General features: G+C 48.1%; 1 protein-coding gene across 1 annotated transcript in view; it reads left to right on the top strand.

Moving 5' to 3' along the window:
* The window catches only part of NID1 (nidogen 1), an 81124-nt gene extending 74612 nt beyond the window's left edge, over positions 1-6512 (top strand). Inside the window, exons 16-20 of the mRNA XM_032430337.1 lie at positions 248-419; positions 1330-1487; positions 2610-2733; positions 3381-3493; positions 4412-6512. Of these exons, the coding sequence (XP_032286228.1) occupies positions 248-419; positions 1330-1487; positions 2610-2733; positions 3381-3493; positions 4412-4533 (689 nt within the window). The 3' untranslated portion in view covers positions 4534-6512. The remainder of the gene's footprint in view (positions 1-247; positions 420-1329; positions 1488-2609; positions 2734-3380; positions 3494-4411) is intronic.
* The last annotated feature ends 6050 nt before the right edge of the window (positions 6513-12562 follow it).

The raw sequence follows: 12562 nt of genomic DNA, 5'->3' as shown, positions 1-12562 counted from the left end.
CTGAGGTGTGATGTTGGGCTTGGTTCCCAGTATGGTACACAGGGTAGGTGTCTGCCAAGTGAATGAGTGACATTCTTTAATGCATCACTTTGAGTGTTGGTTAACTTATAAGCAACAAGCATTCCACATTCCCATTCGTTTTCCCAAAGTGCAAGGGTGGAACACCATGTGAAATAACACTGAGTAATCAGAAAAACCTAATCTCACCTGCTTAAAAAACCCAGCAGTGTCCTGTGTTTGGTTCTAGATCTTGGAAGTCCAGAAGGCATTGCCCTTGACCATCTTGGCCGCAACATTTTCTGGACTGATTCTCATTTGGATCGAATAGAAGTTGCAAAGCTGGATGGCACCCAGCGCCGGGTGCTGTTTGAGACTGATTTGGTGAATCCCAGAGGCATCGTAACGGACTCCGTGCAAGGGTAACTGTGTGTAAATATGGGTGTGGGTCTATTCAGTTTGCAGCTGCTTTTTTATATATTCTCAAGCGGTAGGTAGGCTCTAACTCCAGCATTGCCCTCCTGAAATGAATGCGTCACAGGATGAACAGGTCTCCGTGGGTGGCTTAGAGATATGCACGGTGAAATGCCAGAACATTTATCCCAGTTCCCCGTGACCATGGACTTGATCCCATGTTCCACTTTTAAATCTTTAAGGAAGGGACCCTGTAAGTCGACAGCTCAGAAATTGGTTATTTCCATTTGAGTTGAATGTGGATCAACACCTGTGTTGTGTCAGCCCCAAAAGGGTATCAGAGGAGCATAAATGTACCCCTGGGGCTCAGGCCAACACACCATGGACCCCTGGAAGACCCCTTCTTGGGTTTTGTCATCACATCAATGCTTTCTCTCTTTTTCCCTATGACAAGCTCTGAATCTTACACACCACGCCCTCAGCGCCTTCACACTTTGATCCCTTCCCTGTGAGGCCACATCCCTAGTTCTGTGGCCCCATGGCCACCTCCCTGATGGCAGATGCTATGCCCCCCTGTGTAGGGACAACAGACAGGAATTCCCACATGTCTGTCTCATTGCGGTATTCTGCTTTGTGCTGTCTTTTTGACCCACTTTAGCGAGATAGAACATGTCAGTTATGTTTAAGGGAAGCGAATTCACTAGTAAAGAGTAACCAAATTCAAACAAAGAACCCCCAAATCCAAGTCTCTTCCCAAAGGAGAACATGTCTTATCGTCTCCAGACCCGTTTTAGCCACCCTGTGTTTGAATACCTGCTAATGTCTTCATCATGGGTTTTTTTTTAAGTTGTCTTTGTAAACTTCTTCTCATCCTCTTTGTTATTCGTCTCCCTCTTTCCCTTCCTTTTCCTCCTCCAGGAACCTTTATTGGACCGACTGGAACAGAGATAGCCCCAAAATTGAAACTTCCTACATGGACGGCACGAACCGGAGGATTCTCGTGCAGGATGACCTGGGCTTGCCCAACGGGCTGACATTTGATGCCTACTCATCTCAGCTCTGCTGGGTGGACGCAGGTGACGGAAAGCCCCAGGCCTGACTCCTGGCTTTGGAGCAGTGCTTTTTTTTTCTTCTTTAAACTAAACATTTCTTCTTACCCACTGTGGGCTAGTATCTGTTCTGGGGAAGATGGTGTGAGATAGCTTTTTCACTTTCTTGCGCAAAAACAGCTGCCCATCTTTGCTCTGCGATGTATTGTTTCTTGAGGCTTGACGCTTGCTGTCCAAGGGCAAGTTCTCAGTCTTCTCAGTCAAGAGTCAGCAACCTCTAGCCCATGGGCCAGATCCAACCAGCCACCCGCTTTAGTACCACCTGGGTCTTATAAATGGTTTTTACATTTTTAAATGTTAACATTGTAAGAGGTTACATAAATGCCTCCAGCATGTCCTCAATTGTGCCTCTTGGCCCACGAAACCTAAATTAATTACCATCTGGCCCTTGGAGAAAAAGCGTGCTGACCCCTTGAGCCTGTCCTCATCCTGATATCATCTATCTATTATGCAATTCATGCCTTACATTCCTATAGCTCGAATCTGTCCCCAAGGACTCAGGCGGGACTTGGAGCCAAGGAAGAGAAAGGCATGCAGTCCTGCTGTGAGCCCCTGCCGTGGGGTGTCCCTGAGGCAGGCATGTGGGCGGGATGCTCCTTCGGGGAGCAGGGTCAGTCAGCTGTCCGTGTCTGTGGAGTACCGTACCTGCCCTGTTCCCAACACTGCTAGCTGCCACGGTGGGGCAGGGTGTAGGGGCTGCATCTTGCATCCAGGGTAAGGGCTCTGAGTGAGGGGAGGGAGGGCCTGGGAGGCTTCAGGGGGTAGGGACTTGAGCGAGACCTGGAAGACGTCATCATTCCTACTAAGTCCCCAGCCACTCTGGGAATGAGTGGAGCAAGGAACGGCCCCTCGGCTCCGGCCCACGTCGGAACCAGGTCTGGGTCCCCCAGTGGAGGTGGGAGTTGGCCAGCAACAGGGACAGGCAGGGCAGAGAGAAAGCTTTCCACGGTTGAAGAGCGGGTCACGTGTGTTCTCCAGGATCTGTCATGGTCGCACGGACTTCTCTCACCCTTGCCCTCATCAGTCGTCTTGACACAAAGGGGCTGTTTCATGTGTGCACAATGAACGCCTTGTTTTCGCTCCGCATAGGCACCAGTCGGGTGGAATGTCTGAAGCCCGGGCAGTCCGGCCGACGCAGGGTTCTCGAAGGGCTCCAGTACCCTTTTGCTGTCACCAGCTATGGGAAACATCTGTATTACACAGACTGGAAGACGTACGTCAGCGGGGGCTGGGGAGCCTGCCCTGCCACCCTGTCTCTGGGAGGCCAAGCCCCCTGCCATGTGGCCCCCTGCCTCACCCTTCTGGTTGTTAGGAAAGGAGGGGGAAGAAGAGTGAGGGCTGAGGGCGCCTGGGGGGGTGGGGGCAGGAGGTGCTGTTTATCATCTGGATGCTCCTGGATGGGCACCTACTTGGACTTCTGGAGCATGTCAGTTCTCTCCCCACAAGCTGGCCCAAGGTCCCTCGGTGGGTGGGCTCCATGCCCATGCTGTGCCCCTACTTCATTTCGCTTCTTAAACTGCAGTATTCCCACAGCCCCTTCTTGACCACCCATCCTGCACAAAGGAGGGTTCACATAGAGCAAGCAGCTGTGGTCGGGGGCATCTGGAGAGAAAGCTGCTTTCCCAGCTTGGAAGTTAGAGCTGAGGGGAGAGCTTAGCTCATCTTTGTCCTTTTTTAAGAAGCCAGAGAAACGCAGGCTTGTCCCTTCACAGGAGGAGGGAGGGATGGCTAGGAAGGCAGGCCACTGTGTCTCTGCGTGGCCTCTGGTTTGTCCCCAAAACCACAGAAGAGGCTGCCCTGTAGACAGAAGGTTCGAGCCATCAGATGTGTCTTTACCTTCTGCCCTTTGGTGTTCCGTAGGAATTCCGTGGTCGCTGTAGATCTTGCTATTTCCAAAGAGACGGATACCTTCCACCCCCACAAGCAGACCCGGCTATATGGCATCACCATGGCCCTGTCTCAGTGTCCCCAAGGTAACTCACCTGTGCTCTTACTGTTCAGGGTGCCCTGAGGCTGCAAGCCCACACTGTGGCCTCTTGCAGCCCTCATCACGTGGCAGGTGAGACCCAGTCCCTTCCATCATGCGTCTTCCATTATTTAGTGGGTGAGCCACATAGAAAACATTAGGGGATGAGGTGGAGATGGTGGACTAGGGTGAGGGAAAGCGCTGAATCTTGGGCTGGGTCTAGAAGTGAGTGGTCTTCAGGTTCCAAATAGGAACATCTGTGTTATGATCTCTGCTGCTTTCAAAGTCCATCGATTTGGCCTCACAGCCACAATAATAATTGTTGCTCCTAATAATGACGAACATGGATGAGGTGCTTACTGTGAGCTGGGTACTTCACATACATCGACCCGGCGTTCTCGGTGCTGTGTGCTCATTGGTTCACTAATCCTCATAGCAGCCCCACTGAGGCGGGTACTGTGCTTGTGCCCATTTTATAAGTAAGGAAAACTGAAGCCGCTGGCCCGGAGTCACACAGCTCAGAGGCACGGCTGGGGGTGAGCGAGGCAGCCCTGCTCCAGAATCTGCTCTCCCTGAACTCGCCCTCCTTGGCTTCCCACCTGCCCCCCCACCACCCTGGTCCAATGTGAAGCCGAGTGGACAAGCTAGACAGAGAGCGCTTTAGGCTTGAAAATTCCAGCTCCGTGTTATAATGAGAGCTGGAAAATCCTTCCTGAGACCTGTTCAGTAGCTTTGATGGTAAATCGGCACAGTCCCCAACTCAGGAATCGGAAAACAATGTTTTTGCCCATCTGGCAGATCCTTAGTGAAGAGGATTCCCTATTCCTGGAGCACCCACATGCTTGGCCCCCTGGAAACCAAAAAGGGGGCTAATACAGAGGTTCCTCTCTTAGGGGGCAATTGAGCTGATTTCTGCCTTTTCCAGGTCACAACTATTGCTCAGTGAACAATGGTGGCTGCACCCACCTCTGCTTGGCCACCCCCGGAAGCAGGACCTGCCGTTGCCCTGACAACACTCTGGGAGTTGACTGTATCGAGCAGAAATAAAGACAAGAGTGCCTCATTCCCTCTGCAAGTATTCAGCAGCACCCTATTTGAAAGGGTCCAGACTGAAAACTATCTGACCTGGTGGCCACCACGCCCAGGTCCTATCCAGCCTGAGCCCCAACAGTGTTCCCCTCGCTGTCCCCCAAAACGTATGCCCTGGGCTTCCAGAATGGGAAAATCTCTTCCCCTACACACAGACAGAAAACCCTCCCGAGGGAGGATTATATGCCCATCCCAGTGCTCTGGAACCTTTCCCCAATTTAGCAGCCCAGTGGTGAGCAGAGACTCCCCAGGCCTGAGCTGCCCCCTCCCCTGTGGCCTTATGAGCTCAGCCTCACTCTGACACACCTGCCATCCTGTTATCTCCCTGACATACCAGCCAGGGCCACCCAGGTGAGGCTGTGAATGAAGGAGGGAGTTAATCCTCCCCCGCTTTTCTCTTGGTGCTCAGATTTCCCTCATCCTCCTAGCTTTCTCCCCCTGAGTCTGTACCACTTGCATCCTGCCCAAGGTCCCCATCACAGTGAGTAAGCCTTGGCCTTCGTTCAAAACCCACCCTGTCTTAGGGCTATGTGGATACTTGTGGTCCATAAGGAGCAGCCTCTCCCAGATAAGTTACTGGCATTTCAGCAGGTAGGCAAAGCCTTCAGTCAAAAGAGTGTCCAGTGGCAGGAATTTCAAGGTGTAGAGTCAGGTGTTTGAGGATGAGGATTTTTCAGAAGTGCTTACTTAATTTACACCAGTGGTTACCAGATTATTCCTGTTTGCGCAAAGCACCTGGATCCCAGCATCCGGTCTCTTGAGTGGCCTGGCCCCACGGCTGGCACCGATGCCCTGCCTCCCTCACTTCGGGCATAGCTGGGGGCTGGTACCAGTGATGACTCCCCTATGGGCCCTTCCCTCCCTCCCGCACTGGTGAGAGCTGATCTACAGTCAACATGAGCTCACTTCTCCTTTGTTTCTCCCTCTGCTCATGGCCCTTGCTGGCTGTCTTCTCATCAAAGAGGGCCAGGTTGAGTATACTACTGACCCAGACCCTTGATTGCTCATTGGTGTAATTAAAGTGACCATTGCCACCTGTCATGTTTATGTGTTTAGAAACATCTCCAGGCCAGACGAGTAGCTAGTGTTACCTTTTATCGGCTGCTTCCCAGAGTTGCAAAACAATAGGAATTTTGGATTGAAAGCTGAGCATATAAGGAGTTGGAGTCAGGAAGGATTAGGGTAAGGGAGTAGAGAAAACTCAGTGGAAAGTACCAAAAAGAGACTGATCAAGAGGAAAGGGTAGAGAAGGGCATTTGACAACAGCAATGAGAGAAACTCTTTAATAATCCCAAAGAGAAAATGGCACCTTTTGCCAAAGAACACTTAACGCTTGAAGACATGGAAGAATTTGCTTGTTTTTCTCCTTGAGGCAGAGATCCTTCCCCTTATCTGCAAACCTCAGTGAGTTCATTCCTCCCTGTCCCACCCGTACCTCCTCCCCACATTGTCCTCATCTGCTTCAGCATCCCAGTGGCACCTGGATCGGGAAAGAGCCTTTCCCTGAATAATTGGAGTTTGTTTTGAGAGCCAGATATATCCCCCAAAATCACACGATTTGGGGAACACATGGGTCTTTTATCCAGCCCAGCCCCCTGAATTAGTTTTGCTTATTTTTTATATTTATCATTCCATATCAAACCCTCTATATCAAATGTTTGTCATGATTTTGTATAGGTTTTTATAACTATTTTATTCATTTTACTAGATTCATTCTAAAAGTTTTCAAATGGTCAATTCTTAAACTGTGGAATCCACTGAAGGTGCTTATTAACTGTTCCCCCAGATTTATACAAGTATTGGATGATTCCTTGAGTTTACAGCTGTACAAATATCAGTGCAGAAAATTAAACAATTTTTTTGTTAAAAAAAATCTTTATCTTGTTTGAATGAAGACGTTTACTGTTGGGGGCTGATTCACGATAAGACAATAGCCATTTAATAATTTGAATATAAAGTTACCAAATCCAGCAATTCCACTTCTAAGTATACACCCAAAGGAATTGAAAACGGGCTCAAACAGATCCAGTGTTCACAGCAGCATTTTCTCGATAACCAAAGGTAGAAACAGCCCAAGTCCCATCAACAGATGAAAGGATAAATAAGTGTTGTACTCCTACGATGGAATGTTTAGCCATAAAAAGGAAAGAAATTCCAGCATGTTACAACATGGATGAAATTTGAAGTCATTATGCTAAGTGAAAGAAGCCAGACACAAAGGAACAAATATATGATTCCACATATATGAGGTCCCTCGATTAGGCAAATTCACAGAGACCAAAGGTAGACTAGATGTCACCAGGGCTGGGGGCAGGGCGAATGGAGAGTTATCACTTAATGGTTTCAGAGTTTTTATTTAGGGTCATGGAAGAGTTTGGGATGTAATGATTGCACAACATTGTGAAAGTACTCAATGCCACTGAATTACACACTCAAAAATGGTTAAAATGGCAAATTTTATGTTACATACATATATTCTACCACAACTCTTCAAGATTAAGAATGTGATAAACAAGAACTGTTAAATGTGCACTTTAAATAAGTGAATTGTATGGCATGTGAGTTATAGCTCAATATAGTTTTTTTTTTTTTTAATCACTAAAAAAAGAAAAAAAGCTTGTGATGGAAGATTGGCAAGTTGCTGATCACTGTAGTAGTTGCCTATATTCTAAAGATTCCAAGATTCTAGTCTAGGTAGTCCTGTGAAAGGACTTTGCAGATAGAATTAAAGTTATTAGCTACCTTAAAACAGGGAGATTCTTTATCCTGGACAATGCAGGAGGGCCCGGACAGCCAGAAGAGGAAGGCAGAAGAATCAACTAAGGCCAAAACATAAAGCAGGTAAGATAAGGCTGAAGGGTAGGAAGGACTTGACCAGCCATCGGTGTCTTCAAAATGGAGGAAGGCCGTTATGAGCCAAGGAGCAAGGTTACCTCTACAAGCTCAGAACAACTCCTGGCCAACAGTCAGCAAACTGGGACCTCAGTTCTACAACCACAGGGAACCAGGTCCTACGACGACCTGCATGGGCCTAGGAGCGGGTTCTTCCCCAGAGCCTTCAGGAAGGGGCACGGCCCTGCAGACCCCCTGATTGCAGCCCTGTGAGACCCTCAGCAGAGGACCCACCTGAGCCACGCCGTGCTGGGCTTCTGACCTCAACTGGGAGATTTCCCATGGTGGTGTTTTGAGTCACAGAATGTGTGGTAACTGGTTACAGCAGCAGTAGAAACCTAATACACTTGTTGCAGCTAGGTGTTGGCATATGGGATTATGCCAGATACTTTCCATTTGTCCGTCTACTCTCCCCATTCTGATCTGAACCCCAAGAGGCCAAACCACTTGGACAACTTCTATGGCTCCCTTGCCCCCTGGCTTCCTAGCAGGCAAAGGAGGGAAAGAAGAGAGTGAGAACAGATCTTTACCCCCCACTCCCACCCTGCCAGTGTCCCCAGAACCATTTCCTTCCCTGGTCTCTCTGGGCATCAGGGAGGTAACAACCCCCTGCCCTATCCGCTCAGACTGGTTCCCCACACCCCAGCCCTAACTTTAACCCTCACTCGAATTATCCTCATGGGAGCACATCTATCTTTTGTTGAGACCCTAACTGATACAGGAGTTTGTAACTCCGGTGATCTCTACTTTTGAGTATGTTTGTAGTTTTGTCCCCCCCACCCCAAAAAAAGGTAAAAAGCTATCTCATAATCATCTCACACATACTTGTATCCAATTAGGATACGTGTTACAGCATAACTAGTAAGTATGAATTATACAGATGTACACAAAATGTACCAAAAAAGTCTTTTTTATTCCATAACTCATTTTGATTTTCAGACTCGGCGCCCTGCATTGGCAGACAACTCACTCTAGGGGAATTCTAGTTCAATGCAGTAATTTCTCAGTCACTCTGGGTTCAAACTCAGTCATATTCAGGAGTCTTGTTGAACCCCTCCTTCCTCACCCAGGCCCCAATCTCAGCTCTCTGCAGCTTGCAGACCAGCCCCCCAGTCTCAGGCTGGCCTTCCACCCCCACTGGTGGTACCTGTGCTTGGCCGCTCAGTTCCTCAGGGTCTTCCTCTGTGTGTCTTGGAGTGGTTGGTCCTGTGGTCCTCAAGGGTCACTCTGCAGCCTCCTCACCCCGGCCCCCTGGCCTACGGGGACTGCAGTGTGTCCCTCAGCCCTCCCTCACCGCTTGTGCGGATGGGGTGACGTGCAGCTGTCCCTCCATGCCCCGAGGGGGACAGGGCAGTCAGTGGGCCAGGGCCTTCTTCCTTTTACCCCACCCCTCCCCCTCTGCTCTGAGCCCTCCTGGGGGCTCCTCTGCCCACAGGCATGGCCTTGCACATCTTTTCCAGCTCATAGCCTTGTTCACTACCACCCCAAGAACATCCCTCCTGAGAGCATATGGAGCCTCAGTGGCTGGCCTCTCAGGCAGGGGTCCATGGGTGGGATGGAGAGAGAAAGGACACCCCAGGGGGTGATGCCTCAAATGATCAATTTACCTAACACACACACACACATAATTTAAGAATCCCAAAAAAGAGGGCGCCTGGGTGGCTCAGTTGGTTGAGCGACTGCCTTCGGCTCAGGTCATGATCCTGGAGTCCCTGGATCGAGTCCCGCATCGGGCTCCCTGCTCGGCAGGGAGTCTGCTTCTCCCTCTGACCCTCCCCCCTCTCATGTGCTTGCTCTCTCTCATTCTCTCTCTCTCAAATAAATAAATAAAATCTTTAAAAAAAAAAAAAAAAAAAAGAATCCCAAAAAAGAAATAATAACGGATCACAGGGATGAAAAGTACAGCGTAGGAAATATAATCAATAATATTGTGAGAATTTTGTTGAGACATGGTGACAGATGGCAGCTATACTCACCGTGGTGAGCATTTCTTGATGTATATGATCGTCGAACCATGTTGTACACCTAAAAAAAATAAATAATAAGGGCATAGCTGATCTAAAAAGGCTTCTCAGAGGGAAAGGGTCTTAAAAGGCAGGCCATGTCAGTAGTCCTAGAGCGAAGTGAATCTCCTTACCTATGACCTGGGCCGTTTTACTTCAATACTCACAGCAACTGAATTTTCTTATCTGAGGAATTAAGGGTTTTGGGGTCTTACTAGTAATCCACTCACAGATTTAAAGAAACAAACACCGGGGTGCCTGGGTGGCTCAGTCAGTTGGGCGTCTGCCTTCCAATCGGGTCCTGATCCCAGGGTCCTTGGGCTCCCTGCTCGGTGGGGAGTCTGCTTCTCCCTCTCCCTCTGCCCCTACCCCCACTTGTGTGCTCTCTCATACTCTCTGAAATAAATACATAAAATATTAAAAAAAAAAAAACCACCACCATGGGGCGCCTGGGTGGCTCAGTTGGTTGAGCGTCTGACTCTTGGTTTCAGGGTGGTGAGATGGAGCCCCCACCCCCCCACCCCCGTGGGGCACCTTGCTCAGCTTGGAGCCTGCTTGAGATTCTCTCCCTCGCCCTCCACCCCTCCCCCTCCCCTGCTCATGCGCACTCTCTCTTTCTCTAAAATAAATCTAAAAATCTGAAATAAATAAATCCTCCCTGAGCCCCTCACTTCCTTTCACAGCAGACCCTCCTGAAGCGAGCCAGGGAGCCCAAAACAATAGTGGATAGTCCACTTTTAACAGTGAAGGTGGCCCTGCACGTGCCCCCATCCCATCTACACCGCCTGACCTGCCACCCTGACCTTCCCCTGGGGTGCCCCCTCCACAGTCCCTTCCTTCCCCTCAAGTCTGGGTGATTCACTCCGGGGTGGTCCATAAAAGACTTGCAAGGACAGAAACACATCACACTGCAGTAACATTTTATGGGGAATGGGAATGAGAAGTACAAACAGACATTAGGATTTCTCGGAAAGGGCTGAAATCACTTGTATGCAGGTCCCCCTGGATACACTTGTAAGCGTGATGTAACAGTTTTATTTCTTAAATGCCAATATAGGCAATAAACTGGACGTTACATCTCTTTGTAACCAGGCGAACCTGTGACAAAAATGTTGCGAAGATAATAAAATGTTAAGAGGAAACATGGTTTTGAAAAATGCCTTTAGTGGGACCTGGAGCGAGCAGGTTTGCAGACCACCGGTCTGGAAGGAGGACGAGACCGGCCCCGGTGGCCCTGGCAGAGATGTCGCTGCTGGGCTACGGCTCCGGAGTCCCGCACTGGCCACCCCCCTCTTCTCGGGCCAGGAGGAGGGGTCCCGCCAGAGTTAAAGAACAGGCTCTACGGTTGCCTTCTCGTTGACTTGAAGCGAGCTGGGAATAGATGAGCCTCGAGTGACGCTCAAGGTTTCACTCGGGGGCCGGTCTTCTCAAAGGCAATTCCAGAGGAGACCACTAGAGGGCAGGAAAAGCCTCGCGATGCCTGCTCGGCTGGGGGGTGAGGTGGAGGTTGAGGCTCCCAGGTCTGAAGGCCCAGATAACTTCCCCAAAAGACCCTGCTCAGGCTTTCCCATCGCCCTGCTCTAGAACTTTCCTAATATTGGTTAGTTGCCTCATCTGCTACCAAAGGAAGTCTAAATGTCACAATTTCTCAGCGTTTTCAAGCCTTTTAATGCAGATTTCCCCCAAAGAGCCCAGCGGGGTTCCTCCCAGAGTCCTATCTTCCTCAGTCAATGTTTACAGATGTCCGTGGTGACCCGGCCACAGCAGTGTGGTCAGCGTTGGGAGGACCACACAGAAGTATTCCTAAGTGTACTTGCGTGTACATGGAAGCGTATATTCATCCCTCCAGAGAACCAGGTTCCCAGTGCATCTAAGTGGAGGATGACACAGAATTCCAGAAAATGCAGGCACAAGGCAAGTAAGACCTGGTCCTCACTCAGCGAGTATGTATCTAGTTGCTTAGGAGATATTCATGCCAGGTGGTGAGAAATGATTGGTTCAAATATTAAGGACTTTAGAGAAGGGAGCTCAGTAAGGATCCTCCGGGAAGAAGCTTTCATCTGATGAATGTAAATGCTAAAGGAGACTCCTTCCTCATGATAATCTTATGAAGTAGAATTTATTGTGCCCATTGCACGAGTCAGGAAGCTGAGGCCCAAAGTGACATAACTAATCAAAGGTCAGTCAGTCAGTAACTATCAGAGCAGAACCCACCTCCGGATCTGGTTTGCTTATAGGCCACACTCAACACATCCTTCCCACCTCCCTTTTTACAGAACATTTTAAGTGGAAATTAGATAGAGATTTATTTTTACTGTATTTTTTAATTAAAAAAGTTTTTATGGTATTTTACTTTTATTTCTTTGTGTTTAACACATTTACATTTAGAAAACTGGAAAGTCAAGGTTAAGTACCTGAAATAGAAATCACCAGAAAGCTCACTATTTAGCAATCATCCCATTAATACATTGATATCTTATCCCAGAAATGTAAACTGACACACACACACAAACAAAATCGTGTTATGTGTATTTTGTAAATTGTATACAACAAAAAATGGGATCCTGCTTAATATACTTTTTGGTATTTTTATTTTCCATTTAAATAAATGTGCATATGAACATCACTTTTAATGGCCGCAATAGTATTATATTCTATGAATGGACAGTCAACTCTCACAAACTCTCTTATTGACAAACATTTAGAATGTTTCTTTTTTTGCTTTCTTTTTTTTTTTTTTGCTATGGTAAATAACACTTAATAAGCAACATTGTACTTATGTCAAAGTGTCCTTATTCACTTCTCTAGAATAAGACTCAATATTATTCAAAATGTTAAAGCTTTAGATATATACTGCCATCTGCCTTCCAGAAGTTTGTACCAATTTACACTCCCACCAGCAGGACTGTTTGAGAACACCTACTCCCAGCATTTTTATTCTGGGATAGTTCTTTTTTCTTTTCATCTTTGCCAGTCAGACACATGAACATCGAGGGGAGGTTGTTTATTAAAGCTTACATACTCTTAGTTGAGTTTGACTTTTAAAATGTATATTTATCATTGTAAATTCTTTTATCAATTGCCTCTACAAG

Source organism: Phoca vitulina, unplaced genomic scaffold (genome assembly GCF_004348235.1).
Source record: "Phoca vitulina isolate PV1807 unplaced genomic scaffold, GSC_HSeal_1.0 scaffold43, whole genome shotgun sequence".
Lineage (NCBI taxonomy): Eukaryota > Metazoa > Chordata > Mammalia > Carnivora > Phocidae > Phoca > Phoca vitulina.
Note: the sequence above shows the minus strand (reverse complement) of the source record. Positions and strands in the feature narration are given on the sequence as shown.